General features: G+C 39.0%; 1 protein-coding gene across 1 annotated transcript in view; it reads left to right on the forward strand.

The window, feature by feature from the left end:
• The window catches only part of SLC25A21 (solute carrier family 25 member 21), a 223,463-nt gene that overhangs the window by 90,579 nt on the left and 114,522 nt on the right, over positions 1-18,362 (forward strand). The window contains exon 4 of the mRNA XM_044918276.1: positions 9,852-9,935. Within this exon, the coding sequence (XP_044774211.1) occupies positions 9,852-9,935 (84 nt within the window). The remainder of the gene's footprint in view (positions 1-9,851; positions 9,936-18,362) is intronic.

The following is an 18,362-nucleotide window of genomic DNA, read 5'->3' on the forward strand; positions in this document are numbered from 1 at the left end:
CTTTAACAAATGAAAAAAGCTTGGTTTTAGAGAAGTAATTTTACTGACATTCTCTGACCTAGAGACAAAAACAAGGTGAGAGACTTCAGGGAAACCTATTCCCTCTACTCTGATGCTTTTCTAGCTCCAAGCTGATACCTTTTCTTTTTCCCTTTCTCAAGTGATTTTTACCCTACAAATACAAGGAACTGTGAAACTGAGGAGTACCCTGAGATGAGATCACATATGTAAAAATGCTCTCCAAGTTGAAAGTGATTTACAAGTAAGCAGTATGATCACCACTTTTTTAGTCATTTTTGGGTCCTATCCACCTATAAAATGCTTTTGAAAACTCTGTCCTCATTTGGAATCAATAACAGATCCAAATCTTGGTAACATATGAGGTCAATCTTGGTATAAAAATAAAAACTTCCCTTGAAATTTTCCTCAACTCCAATAAGCGTAAGCATGTTTTCTTCCTTACTAGCCAAGTTTCTTACCTCCATTCCCCAAATTTCTTTCTAGCATAAGCATTTATACTTATGAATGCAAAGAAACCACCCACTCTCTTAATCTTTCTCTCTTTGACATTGTTGAAAAACATCCTTCCTTATCAGTGCTAAGTAAACCATAAGATAGGCACATTTGATCAGTTAAAATAAAATGGATTGGTATATTAGGTCTCCAGAGACTCTATATTCTCTGACATTCTCCCTCACTGGGACCCTGGCTTATGGTCTCTAGTGCATAATTAGTTTATGTGAAGTGGCTCAGTTCCCAGGGCCAGTAAGAGGGTTCTGATAGATTCTGACTGCTTTCGATTTCCCTGTTCTGGAAATCTTTTATGGAAGCTGTAAACCAAGAACTTCAGTCTCATCCTGAGCAATGAGCTGAAGCTCAACAGGTGAGAATGGCATCCTGTGGTTCTCTGTCACCAGGCAGTAGGTGCTATTGATGAACATTAGAAAAACCTATAGACCCAAAGAGGTAGGTGGGGAGGATCGGAGAGAGAAAGAATATAGCTGACTTTTTTGGGGGGTATCAAATTTTTAAAACTATAATTATTTTGGGAATATGGGAAAACGATGATACTTGTCATGACTATAGTAATTTTAGTGTTTGATTGCTAAAGCTGAAGTCACCCTCTCTACTCTCATTACCTTGCTAATGAGTTATTTTCCAACCTGTGATCCATCCTTCCTGCCCTTCCCACGTGTAATTTGATTTCATGCTAATTAACCACTGTAATGGCCAGCCTACATCAGTGCACTTGGGAAAATGTAGGTAGGTGCATCTGGTCATTTGCTGACATTAAATATGAAGTTTATTTAAACATATGCATACATACACACATACATATATTCAAAAAGTGGCAGCCCTATATTATTATATTACAAGCATAATTTTATATTGTGACATGCATTTTACAAAGCAAAATACTGAAAGTCATGCTAGTCAGGCTTTTGTTTAATTGAGACCAGTTTATGCTTGGAGCACTTTAATTATACAGCTATGTCAATTAGCCTGTTTTATTGCTTGTGGTTTAACATTATTAGATTTAGGTTGTAATTTCTAATGATCATTTGTCTCTGACTTGTTAACTAGCATATTGTCATTAAAATAAATTCTGGAATTATATTGTCAGTGCTCTTAGTTATTATCCCATAAGTAACATAAACAACTGGAAGAACGTGTGCCAGATGGTAGAATCAACTGTCTTATCATGATTCATCTTACAATGTCAACTTTTGCACAGATTCTACATACTAGGAATACTGTATGTCTTATAATTGTGTAAGATGTACAAAACTAGATCTGTTTCCTCACATTAATCAGGGACACATAGGTAAATGTTTATTGTAACAAAACTTGTGGTTGGCAAAACAATGAACCATTTATAGGATATTTAAGTGTATAGTTAAAGTGTGAATTGTAAAATGTACAGTCACAGAATATCAGACTTTAAATCTCCCTGGCTTGTGAAAGGAGACTGCAATTAGATGTGTCTAGGATCACAGGAAATTATTTAAAGTATAATCAGGTTATCTGGGTTGATCTGATATTTCAGAGAGATAATATTTTTGAGGCTCTGTTCAAAAGCGTGTTCAAAATTACATGGCACAGAAGATTTCCCTTGCTTTTGTGGCCTTGCCAAGATGTGTTACCTATCTGTAGTAATTATCTAGCTGACTGAGCACTCCAGGTTATTACATATTTCTTCAAATTATAAACTGTTTTAAAATAACATAGAAAAATTTATTGGTCTTCTTTACAATATCATAAACACTAAGCCAAATCATAGCCCGGCCCACCTACACCTAGTAAAGATATTCAGACTTTAAACAGGCAAAATCTTAATTTTTACCAGGCATAGGTCTTTATTTCTTTTATAAAGAGTGATGACTGAGTAACATTCAGGAAAGATCTTTCTTTTCCCTGAATTTTTAGAATAATTTGATAAGCAGCCAAATATGTAAGGGTACAGCTTTTGAACTTTGGTCAGTGGTCACTTCTCAGACAGAGCCAAACTCATGACCCTTGTGGATTTGTTAGCTTTAGTTTAGGGTGCTAATTGATGCCAGGCCTAAGTCATGAACCCAGCAAGCAAAAGCAATGCTTAAGTTGCAGACGAACCTAGTTCCCAGAATCTTTAACACTTGGATTCTGCGTTATTTTTTTAAAAAAGATTTTATTTATTTATTTGTTTGTTTGTTTGTTTTAGAAAGAGATAGCATGAGCAGGCGGTGGGGGGTAGGGAGGGAAGTAGGAGCAGAGGGAGAGAGACAAGCAGACTCCCCGCTAAGCAGGGAGCCTGACGTGGGACTCGATCCCAGGACTCTGGGATCATGACCTCAGCCGAAGGCAGATGCTTAACCAACTGAGCCACCCAGGCGCCCCTGTATTCTGCCTTATTTTATAATGAACTACTAACATTTCCCTGCCCTCCTTCTGTTTGTTCTGTTCTAGAGGAAAAGATCTGTGGCTTATTCATCTCTGTGTCCCCAGAATTCTTAACTTTGCCTCTTGTACAGATGAGGGTCTCAGGAAATGTTGAGGCAGAAATCTGTGTCTAGAACGGCAAACCGCACCCTTCCAACGTGAATAAAGGACTCCTGTGCTCATCATTGCCAAGGCAGTGTTACATGGATGATTATTGTTATATTTAATCTAAAGTAAAACAGAATACCCATAGCCCACTTTTTTTTTTTTTTTTTTTTTTTGAGTAATGTTCGAAGAAAACCTTTCTCCCCGGCACATACTAAAGAAAACTGATGGAATTGTCTCTCAAGTCGTGGCCGTGTTCCCCACACCCCCATCAGATTTGCTCTTTCTGTAGGGATGGCAAATGCAGAGATCCCATCCCCCTTCAGTTCAGTGGTTAGCCTTTCGTGGAAAGTGGGTACTTCTTCTATTGGGGCAGCCTTAGTGGAAGGCGATTTTTCAGAGTACAGGAAACAAATATACAAGGTGGGAATTTTTCTCAAGGTGGGCTTCCTAGGGCCTTTTCCCAAAGTCTGTAAGGTAGGTGTATACACCTAAATTTCAAAGCCTCAGACGTGTCTTTGCATGTTCGGTGTGACTTTGGCCATGCTCAACCAACCAGTAAGAAAGCAAACATACTCCATAGGAGAAACCTCTTATTTCAGTAAGATAGGCTAATTACGGCGAATTAAAATCTTTACTTAATCTTCCTACAGTTATCCTTTTAATGTGTTCTGTAATTGCAAACCTTTAGTCTGTTAATCTCTGATTCATTAGTGGGTTTCTTAAGTGTTTATTAAGGAGCATGTGTAACATTCTGGCAATTACTAATGATCTTGGTTCATAGCACATTTGCAAAGATCTTGGCAGGGAGTTTCATTAGATTCATCACCACTTATTGTCAGTGTACAATTTTTATTAGCTGTCTCCCACCTCTATAAAATATGGAATTTAGGGCTTTACAAAACAAAATGAAAGGCTTCCTCTTTCTTATGGCTAACAAACTCATAAAATATAAGTCTCTGTGTCCCTGTCCCTTCAAAATCAGAGTGTCCTCTGCTGTCTGCTCTCCCATTTTACTGCTGAGGAGAAAGGCCAAGAAGGATTAAGCTACAAACCTCACTACTTTTCACTGCTTCTTCGTGGCCACACTTAAATTGTAACTGGTGGCTCCTGGCATGTGTCTCTTTTCCCCCAAGTTCCTCACCTCTGACAGAAAGGTGTAATTTTTATGTAGCCTACAGCATGATGGTAACTTACAGTTCCACTCAGGAAAAACCGTACCACTCAGGAAAAACCATACCACTCAAGTTCCACTCAGGAAAAACCATACCACTCATATCTTTGGTGCCAGAGGTACCCTGCATCTCCACCCGAAACAAAACAAACCTTTCTCTCTCGCCTCTGGCAGCTGAAATCCCTTTAACAAGGGACAAGATCGAGCGACAGCATCTCAGTTGAAAAGCTACATTAAGGATAAATGGTGTGAATGCTTTTCTGAGAGTAGAGTTGAAGAGGGGAGAAGGTAGGAGAGAGCACAAGAACATTGTTGAACTGGAAGATGACCTGGAGATGATGCGAGAGCTAAACTTCACCTATCTCGCTGCTCTGCTCGGGATCAACAGCAGCACCAAAGGGATGGTTTGGATGGCTGGCTTTCGGCCCCTCCGGAATCTCCATCGGTTCCCTACCCTAAAGCACCACAAACAATCGGATGATCAAACTAAAAAGCAGAGTGTGTGCTATGCGAACATAGCTTCAGGACAGATGTCCTCATCTACCCCAATCTGACTCTTTGCAACTCAACTGCCACCCTTCGTATAAATATACACTATAAATCACATATACACATACTTATATGCCTATACATGTACTGTACGTGTGTGTCCTGAATCCTCCCTTCCCCAGTGTAGATGCCATTAGCCATCAGTATTTTTTTTAAAGATGATAGGTACAAAATTACTTTGCAGATAAAGGCACTGCATAGATTTGAGGTTTTGACATTTTCAAACAAACTCGTCCTCCAGCTTTTAAGGCAAGCGAAGTCATTTTATTTCTTACAGACGGATCTTTTTTTATGGCCGTGTCTTAGAAGTGCTCAGACCAGCTGAATGCCTAACCTGGCATTTCGAACTGTGCTGAGAATCAACAACAGACTAGTCTGAAATTTGGTATCACCAGCTAAGGACACAACGAAGCCAGTGGGAAAGGCTGCAGTAATGGTTCTCGACCCGTTCAGAGAAAAATAGTTCAGTGAGTGAGAACATTCTTCAGCTTTTAAAAATATGCTGGTACATTTGTTTGTGAACATTGCGCCACCCTTCTTTGCCCTGGTGGTTACCACAGTAACTCCCTTGATGTTTATGGCATGATGGATGACAGGGCTGTTCCCTCCACTCGAGGAGTGTGCAGGACTGTGCTCCCTGGCACCCCAGCGGACAGGGTTGCTGGCTCCCGGGCAATGAGGTGTACGTAGGGTTTGAGCCACACACCTTTCTTTGTGGTTCATCCTGACTGCACGTCAGGCACTGAAAGCTTCTCGAGTGTTACTCCACTGTCCCATTTGCCAGTTTGGCAGCAGGATTTCATTCTAATAAGAGAAGTTTCTCAGATGGAGATTCCAGATGTGTCTAAGCTGCTTTTATTAGGACAATGGAAAGGTCCAACCTTTTCTTCTAAATACAATCAAGAGTAGTGTGGCTTTGCCTTTGTAATTTTACAAAGAGTTGTATTACGTAACTGGAAAATTATCTCCCCGGGCACAGAGAGAATTTGTTAGCCCAGAATGCAGCTTGGAATAATGCTGACGTAAAGCTTCAATTCAAGAAAGAAACCTTTTAAGTTGCTGAAATGTAGTAGAGAGGAAGAAGGAAATTGCTGTTTTACATGATTGACCAAAATGCACTGTAATTATATCAACTTGAAACAGATTCCTTAGAAGAACTGATAACTCTGTGATCCGAACAAGTCATGTGTAGTAGAACTAAATACTGCATGTACTTTCTCTGCAAAGTGTAGACACGCCGCATTTGAGATGGGCAGTAGAAGAGACAGCTATACTTGCCTTAGCCTGCTTAATGGGACCTCCAGCTGGTTTAGCCTAGTGAAGAATGGCGGGTGGCTTTACTGAGGAATTAGTATTTACTCTGCCTGCCTATCCTTTTGCACTGCTTTACCACACAGCTTGCGGACTCTCCTCATATAATGTTATTTTGATGTCGCCACTCCTGTTTGTAATTAACACAGCGTCACTCATCAATCAGTTTCTAAGTGGAACACTCCTTTTGGATTCCACTCACTGTTCTTGTTGCCTGTTCTAAAGTGGGTGGGTAAAATTTAATCCCAGATACTTAGCCCAAAGATAGCCTTCCCGTTTTCCCTCTTTGCTCCAGTGTCTCGACGTAGTGCTATTTCCTGTCAGCTACAGTCCACCCATAGATAGGAGATCATCTCCAAGTAGAGTAGTAATGGTATTTACTCAGTGCCAGGAAAACTCCTTGGCTGACACTGGATACTCTGAAACACTATTATTACTTGCATATGGTAATCATCTATTTGCATAGCTCCTTCATCTAACTAGAAGCTTCTAAAGAGCAGGATTGTGTCTTATTTCTTTGTAATGCCCCAAATAGTGGATACCTACTACATACTAAGTGTTCAAGAACTCTTATTAACTGAATGAATGGCAGATTAGAACTAGTATCTGTCAGATTCTACACAAAGAAAGACATTGCAGCTAACAAGTAAAGTGCCTAGACTTCCAATAGCAAGGTTAGATGACTAGTTATGAAAGAACTGTAGTCTGTATTCATCTTGGTGTAAGCTGATGGAAGACCTTCCTCAGTGTTACCCAAGCACACAGACGTCATAGACAAAGCCGATGTCTCTAACCTCAGCAGTGAAAGCGGGGCTAAGGTCATTTTTCTAGGCATTGGGATGCACTTGCTTTGGCCCCTCTGCTGACCCATCTATAGTCCTTCTAGGACCAGGGTCACATAACTGGGAGATGGCCTCACTGAAATACTCAGATGAGGAGCAGGAAGAGGTCAAATGGTCTCTACTGGGCTTTTTGACTTTATCTCATAAATTTCCTCCCCCAATCCACTCAAGTCTCCACCTGAGCAACTGAATTCCACAGCAGAGTCCTATAACACCTGTCCTGAAGGAAACGTGGGAGGTTGCCATGGTGGGGGATCTCTTTCTTCCCTTCTCTTGAAAGGACAACTTTTCCTCACTGGCCTTTGTTTCTCTCATTTCCCCACCCGGAATGCCTTTTCCTGCTTACTCTTTTTGCTTCTGAATCCTGTAAGACCAGCTCAAATCCCTTCTCCTTCCTGAAGTCCTTTCTGACCCTCTGCAGAAAGCAGTAATTGCTCCCTCTGATGAACACCTGGGCTATTTGGGGCTGGTGCTACTTGACATTGTGGATATTTTTCTTTATATTGTAAATTATTTTTCTCATTTATTTATTTATTTATTGTAACTCTTGACAGTGAAGATGATGCTCTGAGTTTTTTAAAACCTGTAGATCTTATTTCATATGATGGTTATTTTAAAAATACTTGGTAATTTGGGAAAAAAGCATCTAGAAAGGAATTTGATGGAGGTAAGTGAACTTAATGAAAATTATTACAGATATTATGAGAAAAATCTACAAGCTATTATAGTTTTATAATATATAAAACTATTTTAAATTATTTTCCTAAAAGAACAGTTAGAGAATAATGTTAGACTTCCCAACTAAGACCTAAGAAAATGTTTCATACTTAGCAATGAATATAGGTTACAAATAGGCAATTGCAGAGATGGAGATTCTTTTTCACACGAGAATCAATGTCATATTTTGGAAATCACTCCCTATGTTATTTGTAGTATAAACAAATTTTATGCAAAGTTATTTGTTGTGTAGGTGTACATATAGTTTTCTCATTGTACAGTTTTGGGTTTAGTGTTAATTCATTTGTATCCAAAGTACCAAGTTATCTCATCTATATGCAGTAGTCCAGAAATACCAAACATGGTCCATCTACCTGACCATCAAATCATGTTCTTGGTTCTAGACAGAACTGCTTACTGAGCCTTCTGGGCCAGTGGTTATGCATACACCAAATGTACCTCTAGGTCCGGAACAGTTTAAATGAGTTAGCTGTATTGGTCCATGATCTTCTGATGAGTTCAATACAGTTTAAATCTTAGAGATATAGTTCTTATCTAAAAACTAACCTTCTAAAAATGAGCATGCTAATAGAGGTTTAAGTTTGACAAACAAAACCATTATGAAGATGAATATTTAGGACATTTTAAATTTTGGCAATAGCAGAATATTGCTTGCTGGGTTGAAGAGGATCAAGAGGGTGTCGTGTTGAATGTATCATAAAACATACACACAAACACATACACGCATTTATTTAAAGAGAAAAAGGATTACCCAAGCAGTTCACCCCTTTCTTTACATTCCTGTTGCCTCCATTGATATTTTGGCATTATCCTCACCAGGATTATTATATGGGCTTCGTGGTTGTTTCGCCCTCCATATTCCCATTCCAATCCACCCATTCAGGCAGTAAATATTTTTGTAGGTATTTGTATGTGTTCTGCTGGAAGAACTGTTCTGGAATACTCAACTTCCTCATCTCAGAATGGCTGTCCTCCTGCACAATTATGTTCAGCAACTCTCTACAAAATCAAATATAATCCAGCCTCACTTTCCAATTTTATAATATACTCATTCCTTTCATATCCCCAGCTGCTTCAATCATAGCAAAATAGTCACCCTTTTCTGTGATGTGTCAGTTTTCAGCATAATTCCCTGGGGCCTAGAACCATAAAATACATCGTTCTTAGAGGTAGAAGTTTTCATATTATAAATCCAAAATCTGAGAAAAGCATCTTAAAGTAGATGATAGAAGAGGTGTTTTTGAAAAGTTCTTTTAAAAATTTTTGGTAAAATTGTGGAAGGAAGAACAGAAGGGCCTTCTTAACTCAGAACTGGGACAAGGAAGTTCAACACAAGTAGTGAGCAGACTAAAGAAACCCAAAAATGGAAAACAACTGGGGTGTAGGGAAATGAGAGTACTTGTCAGAAATCTCTCTAGAAACAAACTCCAAAGTAAAATACACAATGAATAAGTTAAGACCCTCACATTGGGAAATCCCAAATTTTGAAGGTTAGAGTCCCGAGATGCATGATCATAACCAAAAAGAAGAAGAAAGAAGAATTTCTCTTTCTAAAATGCAATACATTTTTACTGAGCACCAGCCATACCGGACACAGTGCTTCTGTGAAAATTCAGGAAGCCTGAACATAATGACAAGCTCTGCTCCATCATGAAGTAGAAGTAGGGATTGTGAACTGTATCACAATACAACTGCAACTCTTCTTCTCAGCACAGGCTCCTGTCTACCAGAATGAATTCCAAATTCACAATCAGGATCAAAGTTAGGCCATATTAGCTGCTCTGTATTTTTAACCTTTGTATTAAATTACCATCAAGGGGGCACTAATTAAGATAAGAAATAGAGCTACTTATTTGTTTCATATGCACCTTCAGATTTCTGAATTATACATTAAAACAATCTATGACATCTGTGTATGCTTTTCATAAAAGAAAAAGGCATAAATGCCTCAGGGTGCATCTGCCTGGCTAAGAAACAGATGAAAAAAACTCTCTCTATAGTTTCTATTAAAGTACAAATATAATTTTAAAGGCTACAAAAATAAGGTAAAGATTATATAAGGCAAATATAGCAATAAAATCTATAGCAAAACCCAGAATATTTTAGATTAACCTGAAAAGGCTAAGTTTCCTAAGACTTTGAAAAATGAGGAAAGCCATTTGGCAAAATCCTTAACTTGGAATTTTTTTTTGTTTGATTTTTTTTTCTCCTAGGTTCCAGATTCAGAGATGTGCAACTGATCCAAACAGTTACAAAAGCTTGGGAGACAGCTTTCGAACAATTTTCCGAATAGAAGGGTATGTATGGTTCTTTGTGTATGAACTTTATGTTGATATAAGCATTTGACATATTACCACATAACATGTTTTTCTCATTTTGAATGGCTCATTTTCCTAGTGTTATTAGAGGAAAATATTTAAAAGGGTGCCTTCCCACTTTTTTGTGTGTTTTTCCTGATAATACAATTGAAAACTAAATATGTATACATAAGAACTACCACAAAAATTATATTAATAATCAGTTTGCTGACTAGAAGACAATTTCTACTTTGTGCCATTGAGATTTTCTAAAGTTCTCATAACAGCAGCTATCTAAATATAATAGTTCTTTATTTTGATTCTTGAATATAGTGTCCAAATGTGTTCCTTATTTGCATTGTGGCTTATGAATATTCAAAGCAGAACTATGTCAAAAATTGATGTGTCAGATTTGTTATCCTATCTACTAGCTGATCAGATAAAAATATTTTTTTACATAAGCTAAAATGGTCTTTGATGTATAGATTCAGTTAAAGGCTCCAGCATAATTTTCCAAAGGATATTAGATTTGCTTTTTGAAGTTGTTTTCATAAGAGAATTGGTTGAAAATAATAAGTATGCACAAAATGATAACAGTAATAGTAATAACTGGTATATGCTTAGTCTCTACTATGTGCTAGAAATTCTTCTTATAACTCTGTGAGGTAGGTTCTATTAGAATCCACTTCAGTTGGACAAATGAAGAAACCAAGACTCAGAGGAATTAGTCATTTTCACGTATCTGATAAATAATGGAACTGGGATTCAAATCCAGGTCTGCTTGACCTCAAAGCCCATGCTCCTAACCTTTGTAGTTCACTACCTCTCTTGGCAGATTATACTATGGTCAGTTGTTTCTTTTAGTTAAACATATGTCATGGATGTCTTTCCATGACAGTATATATATTTTTAACAATACCATAGTAATTTTTGTATCTACATGCTGCAATTTATTAAGTTAAACCCTTTGGCAGACCACTAGGTTGTTTGCAGATTTTCACTAATAAAAACAATGGTGCAATAAATATCCTTATACTACTTTTTCACATTTGTGTGCACATAAATTTTTTTCTATAAAATAAGTTGCTAGCTATGGACATGCAGGATCAAATGATATGCACATTTTATAAATGTTACCCACTTATCTTCCAAAAAGTATCAGTCTTTGAGAATTCTCATTTCTCCACACCCTCTCAAGCACTGGACAATACCAATCATTATTTGGCATATCTGCCCCCCACATGTATCTCCTGTTAATAATCCAACAGGTGAAAAATAAAATTGTCTACAAGCATTATTTTTATTGTAACTGGGATTGAACATACTTTATAACCATTAGTTGTCATTTCTTTCAAGAATTTCTTGTGTTCTTTGCCCATTTTTCTTGGGTTAGACTTTTTATTGATTTGTAGGAGCTCAGTATATATTATAGGTACTAATTCTTTAACTATGACATAGATTACAAATCTTTTTCCCAGTTTGTCATTTTTCTTAGAGCTACAGTGCCTTACACCTTTCAGAACCTTGACATTTTTGAAGATTGTGGTTTTGTGATCATATCTATCTTTTCCTTTGTGATATCTGACCTTGTCACATTAGAAAGAAGGATGTCTTCTAACCCCAAGATTATAAACATTTTCTTCTGGTATGTTTTACATTTATATCATTAATCCATCTGAGGATTTTTTTTAATGCACTGTGTGGCATATAGGAACTAAATTTTATTTTCAAATGGTTAGTGAGTTGTCCAAACACCACTTGTTGAAAAATCTCGCTGTTACTCCCTTATTGGAAACGCCAGCTTTTTTGTATATTAAACTTCCACAAATACGTCATCTAAATTTTCTAGTCTGTTTCTCCATATCCTATTCTGTTTCATTAGTTTATCTATCTCTATGCCGGTATCATAGTGTTTTAATTCATTTACTTTTGGAGTATTTGGGTAACATATAAAAATATGCCCTGCAGTAGAAAGCCTAAACCTATTTTTTTTCTTTCTTTTTTTTTTTAAAGACTTCATTTATTTGAGAGAGAGAGAGCACGAGCATGGGGAGGGGCAGAGGGAGAGGGAGAAGCAGGCTGCCTGCTGAGCAGGGAGCCCGATGCGGGGCTCGATCCCAGGACCCTGGGATCATGACCTGAGCCGAAGGCAGACGCTTAACGACTGAGCCACCCAGGCGCCCAGAAAGCCTCAACTTCTTACTGTGGTACAGTGCCTGTGTTACTGTGGCCCTCCCTCCTTCTCCTGGCTCATTCCCCATACAGAGATCTGCTCTAAGAATAGCAGATCTGCTCACACTCTCATAGCTTTGCATGCTGGCCGTATCTTCTTCCTGCAGGACCGACCCCCTCATCCACTCAGGAAACCATCCCTCTTCATTCAAGGATGCCCTCACATTTCTCTCTCTGACCATCTTTTCTCTACCACACGCTTTCTTTAGCAGTCATTCTTATGTGCTGTGCAAAATATAGCATGAAGCTCTCTAATTTACTGTGGCTATTTTCTCTCTCCTCTCTCCCACCCCAGGGATATATTCCCCTAAGGGCCATTTTTCATTTAGCTCTGTATCTCCCATGACTGTGTTTAGCACTGAGTAGAGATAGTAAGTGCTCACTAACAGGATACAAGTCATCACATCAAAATCATAAGGATGCAAAACGAAACAGAGATAATAATTCTTGCTATTGAGCACCCCCCTCTGAAGTTATGATAGTAATCTTGATACCTGATTAAATATTTTTAGGTGACCTAGTGACATAGAATCAGCAAATTCTTGCTAGTACTCTGGTGATATGGTAACTAAATGCCATACATTAATGATACGCCTGCATCTATGACAACTGGGATCAAAGTCATGCTCATTTTAACCAGAATATATATAAAGTTAAAGAAATCATAGTGCATTATGTAGTCAATAGCAGTGTCCCTTTCCGGTAAAACAGTAGTAACAGCATTTCCAAGCTCTATAAGCTGCAGCAGGTATCTCTGAATTGGATGTGGGAGTTCCTTAGCCAGGCTCTTTATTTCATGTGTGTTAGGAAGAATTTGATGTTTCTGCTTTGATATCAAGTAATACAACAAACATACAGCATGTGTGGTCCTTGCATAGTAAAACTGGCCTTTTCCTAGACTGTATGTATAATTGCTTCTAGAGCAAATTGACATTCTTTCTGTAATGCCTTTAGATCTGGACATGTTATTAGCCCAAAGCCGGAGAGCTCTAGTCTCAGAGATGGAAATATTTGTAAAAATACAAAAGAAAAAGCTTCCTGTTATCTTTGATACAGAGCAAAAACATTTCATAGTGTTAAGTTAAAAAAAGAAAGAAAAAAAGAAAAGAAACCCTTTTAGCACATGTTCGGTTGAATCTTTTTCCTAGTGAAAGCAGTTGCTTTTCATTTTCTTATTTAGCTTTTAGAGTACACTCTGCTTTCAAAGATATTTTTGTCACTCAGGTGCATCCAGGCCAGTCTGGTCTGTGGCTACAGGAACATAGTGCAAGTCAGTGTGACCATTAGCATAGTTAAGACAATTCATCTCTCCTGGTTTTTCCTACATCCCCCAAGTTAAAGGTTTTGAAAGCTATTTCCTTTCTCTTGTTTAAGAACATTAAAGTCTGATCATACTCTTTTTTTTTTTTTAAGATTTTATTTATTTGCGAGAGAGAGAATGAGAGACAGACAGCGTGAGAGGGAGGAGGGTCAGAGGGAGAAGCAGACTCCCTGCTGAGCAGGGAGCCTGATGTGGGACTCGATCCCAGGACTCCAGGATCATGACCTGAGCTGAAGGCAGTCGCTTAACCAACTGAGCCACCCAGGTGCCCAAGTCTGATCATACTCTTAATGTCTGCACAGATCTCCCATTTTCCTCCCCGCTGTAAGACAGGGAAGGGTACTCGTCGCCATCCTGAGAAATGCAATTCCCCACTTCTCTGCCCAGAATTCATGTTTACAAGGGACTGTGGCTCAAATACATGGGTCCAAGTCCCTTAACCACTTCTAAGGTTCTTTTAAGAAGCAAAAGCATCGATATATTGTACTTAATGAAAGACAGGGTTTTTCAACCCAGCTTTACCCCCGCCCCCCCCAAAAAAGTCCTTCCAAATGCTCTGCAAGGATTTCTATTATATGCAATTCTCATACCATATATATTTACCAAAGAGGCCATCGTTGTTTTGTCTAATGGAGAAGAAAGAACTCACAGGCAAGGAATTTGTCACTGTTGAGAGTCCTCCATTGTCACCATGATTTTTTCATCTTATTTCAGTTTGGTAAAAATAAACCCATAGGTCCATCTACTGAAATAGTGAGCCCAGAACAAATTTAGCCTAGCTGATTAGGTGCCTTTAAAACCAATTAGTTTCATTTTGTAAATTCTCCCGGCAAGTAGCAGCTGGTGTCCCCATTTACCATGTGTTCCTGCATCGCTTCTTCCTTCCTTCTGCTTCAGAGTATCTCCTGAAAGTTTTTCTAGTCTCTTTTGTACCTGTTGCTCTAAAAAGAGTGCTGGAGATGCTCACAGATGGGGTTGTAAATTATGCTAATGTAAAACCAGGACTGCCTGTCCCCTTATTCTCCCTCTTCTGAAAGCACCTAGTGACCATTCTTGCTGAAACAAAGAGGAAAAAGAATAAAACAGAACTTAAGATATTCTCGTGACATAGGTAAGGACAGATGTGACACTAATACTTATTTTTTTTTCAGTGTAACAGGCACGATGCTGGGGACTTTTTCATATATTATTTCATATTTATTTCCAATGCAACACTATTCTGAACACAACATAGCATTATGTCTGTATTTTGTATGAGGAAAGAGAAGATCAGAGAAGTTAAATAACTTGCCCAAAGTCACACAAGTATTAATGACATGTCATGGTTTTCCCATTATAGTATATCACCTTTTACTAAACACCAAATTTTGTTATATACTAAATGGAAAAAAGACAATGTGAATATAGTGGCTATAAACCCCTAAGTTTTAAATAGCTGTGCTAAAACTTGCAGTATTCCTACCCTCAAATCACATAGCAATTTAAAGCAGCTTTTATCTCTTCCTTTAAGTAAAATATGAAAGCCCTGAGAGACCATATATGTTCAGTTAATCAAATCTTGTCAATTCTAAGACAGCACCACAAACCTCTGATGACTTAAGACTCTTAATCCGGTTATTGTCCCATCCCTTACAGATGGCTCCGTATCTCTGATAAGTTCATGGTTTTCCATCAGTCTGCTCCCATCCTGCATGTTCCTGTTTTCTTATGAGAAAAACTCATGGGCATTGATTTGCCCAAGGCAAATAACTCGGAAACAACTAGGTCGGATTAGACTTAGTCTCAAATGAGAAACATGTTGATTGCTGGTGCCTTCAGAAATATGGTATTCTTCAGAAAGTATTACTGTAGAAAATATGTGGTTGCATTTGGGGGGCATTTGAACTGTGTTTTGTTTCACGATTTGTTTTCTGTAACCACTGATGCTGCCCCAAGTATCATCTTACAATCAGACCACTTGGTGATTATAATATTTTCTAGTTAAATGACATTTAAGGCCTCATTTTATGAGCTCCAGCATAATTGGCTAATTTGGTGAACTCCAGATGTGTGAGATAATGTGCCACTCGTTTAAGTGCCTTTCAGACAGCATAAATGGCACAGCCCAGGAGGTATAATCACTCCCTCTTGTTTTCATTAAGAAGGGGAAAGAGTGGCTTGTGACACAAACAAAGGAAGCAGGACGTCGACAACTCAAAATCAACAAGAGGATTTGGACATTTTCTTTTTACAGGTGGGCCAACTCCAAGATCTTCAGCTTAATTTGGTGTCTTAGTGGGTCCGCTTTTTAAAACCTGGTTTACCTAATGTAACATGACCAGGTAATTTGAAAGCACCCTTGAAAATAGAAAGACCTGCCCCTAGAGAAAACCCCCTGGGCAGCCTCTGGAAACCCCCTCACTTTCACGTGGGAGGGAGGGGAAGTACTAGACTTGAAGACACAGTGGAGGCGCCTACTCGTCCCAGGGATCAGCCTCCTCCCCACCTAAGCCAGGTGCAACTTCACAAAGCCCCATAGTTGCTGCTGCTTTTCTCTCTCTCTCTTGTCTCTACCCAACTTCTTATCCAAGAGAAACCCACTCATCTACCAAGTATTGCCAAGCTGGAGTAGAACGGGTGGTTCTTAGTGTCACTGTTCCTGGATCCTGAGGCTGGTCCCTCTTATCTGATAGATAGACCCAGTGGAGTTCACATACAACTGAGTGGTGGGTCCCTGTGTACTCACAAGAGTTTTCACTCAGATGGGTAATTACAGACTGGATCTCAGACCCCTAAGCAGATAATTTGCAGTGCAAATCCACTGTGTGTAGATCACTGGGTATTGATTGGGTTTGCAAGCCTGGCAGACCCAAGTGAATTCATTTTTGGTGGGTGCCAGATGTCCACGGTGCCTTCTGTGTGAGGGTCCTGGTGCCTTGGGTGTCTTCTCTCTCCTCCTTTTTATTTTACCAAAGAGGCCCTTCCTGGTACCATCTGGACCTCCCTTGAGTGCTCCCTTGTTTTGGATTGTTTTCAGCTTTATTGAGATATAATCAAGATAGAACATTGTGAAGGTTAAGATGTACTGTGTGATGATTTGATACACATGTACATTGCAAAATGATTGCCACAGTAGGGTTAGTTAACATATCCATCACCTCACAGAATTACCATTTGTGTGTGTGTGGTGAGCACACTCATCTACTCTCTTAGCAGCTCTCAAGTATCCAGTGCTGTATGAGTAACTAGAGTCACCATGCTCTGCATTAGACCCCTGCTCCCTTGTTTTCCTGCGGTGATAAGGAGGAAAGTAGACCATCCCAGCTGCTCTTGCTCCCACACTACAGAGCTCCGCCCTGCCCTGCCAGGGCTTCTGAATGATGGCACAGCAAATGTCTTCCATTCAAGTCGGGGAAAAAAAAAAAAAGAATAAGAAAACACGAGAGGTGAGAGTTCGGAGAATAAACTCTAGCAAATCTGCCCGGCAGGTCTTACACGTGGTAGGTCCAGGTCCAAATTATGGCATCAGTAAACTGAGCCATTTTCTTCTGCCAAATCTTCTCCCGTTTTGCAAAGAGAAAAAAAGAGATGATCTCAATTCAGGCATGGGCCTACTCTTATTATTCCTGAATGATCTGTGCTCCTTTTAAAAATGGCTTATCAATGCCTTAGTATATTATACTCATAAAATTTTAGATATGAAATGTATGTAATAGCTTTTCACAGAAAGTATGTGGCTAAGCTCTTTAAACTCTGATTATTTAGCAATTCAAGGTTGAAAATGAAAGAATGTAGAGTAAGGAGAAAATACTAAAGGAGAATATTAAAAAAAAAAAAAGCAGAAAGTTAAACCATGGGTACATTATTTGGCATTTCTGTTTTACCAGATTCTTTTATACCACTGTGAAAGCAAATAGCTGCTGGTTTAAGCTGTATTGGGTTGTAAAGTGGTCTTTACAATCAGAGAGGGGATAATGAATTTCCAGAGTGCTCAGATAGCAGCATCCTTATGCTTCCATGTCCCAGAGCTCTGTCAGAGGTCTTTTGTTCTGCCCAAGGAGTGACCTTTAAAATGGTTTCAGCTCCTAGATTTCCCTCCTGTCATCACCATAGATTGCTAGCTGACAGTCAGACATCGACTCCCCCAGCCTCTCACTAACAATACTTTCAGACTTACTGACTGGCCTTTGGCAAGGATTTAAGTGTTGCCAAAGAATAAGTGAAAACTTTTGCAGTGATGTCAGCTCGTCAGCAAGGCCTGATTAAGAGACCAAACACAGCCTCTCCCAGCACACAGCGCTGACAAGAGGGAAAGGAGGACCAGTTGTTTGGGTGAAGTAGTTGTCTTTCGGGAACATGAGTGTCTCAATCCAGAGCCTGAGCAGATATTCCCCATGTTTTATAGAGTGTTAATGGGAGGTGAGGGGATTCTGTGGTCAATGGGAGATGTCCAGTTAGAAATAGTTTCAAGCCTTTCTTTTGACTTACTCTGGATTTCTGATGAGCTAAATGCAGTCACCTTGGGGGAGGGGGGGGATGTCTTTACCAAAACCCTAATCCTTTTTCTAGTGGTTGTTAAACTGAACATTTTCAGATGAAAATGAGAAAGAAAAGAAAATCTCCTAAAAACTCTTCTACCTTTTCTGATTCTCTTATTGTAGAAAATAAGTTAAGGGTGCCTGGGTGGCTCAGTAGGTTAAGCGTCCCACTCGATTTCAGCTCAGGTCGTGATCTCAGGTTGTGAGATCAAACCCCATGTGGGGCTCCATGCTGGGTGTGGAGCCTGCTTAAAATTCTCTCTCTGCCCTTTCCCCCACCACTGCTTGTGCACACACTCTCTCTGTCTGAAAAGAAAGAAAGAAAGAAAGAAAGAAAGAAAGAAAGAAAGAAAGAAA

The sequence above is a fragment of the Neomonachus schauinslandi genome, chromosome 9 (genome assembly GCF_002201575.2).
Source record: "Neomonachus schauinslandi chromosome 9, ASM220157v2, whole genome shotgun sequence".
Taxonomy (NCBI): domain Eukaryota; kingdom Metazoa; phylum Chordata; class Mammalia; order Carnivora; family Phocidae; genus Neomonachus; species Neomonachus schauinslandi.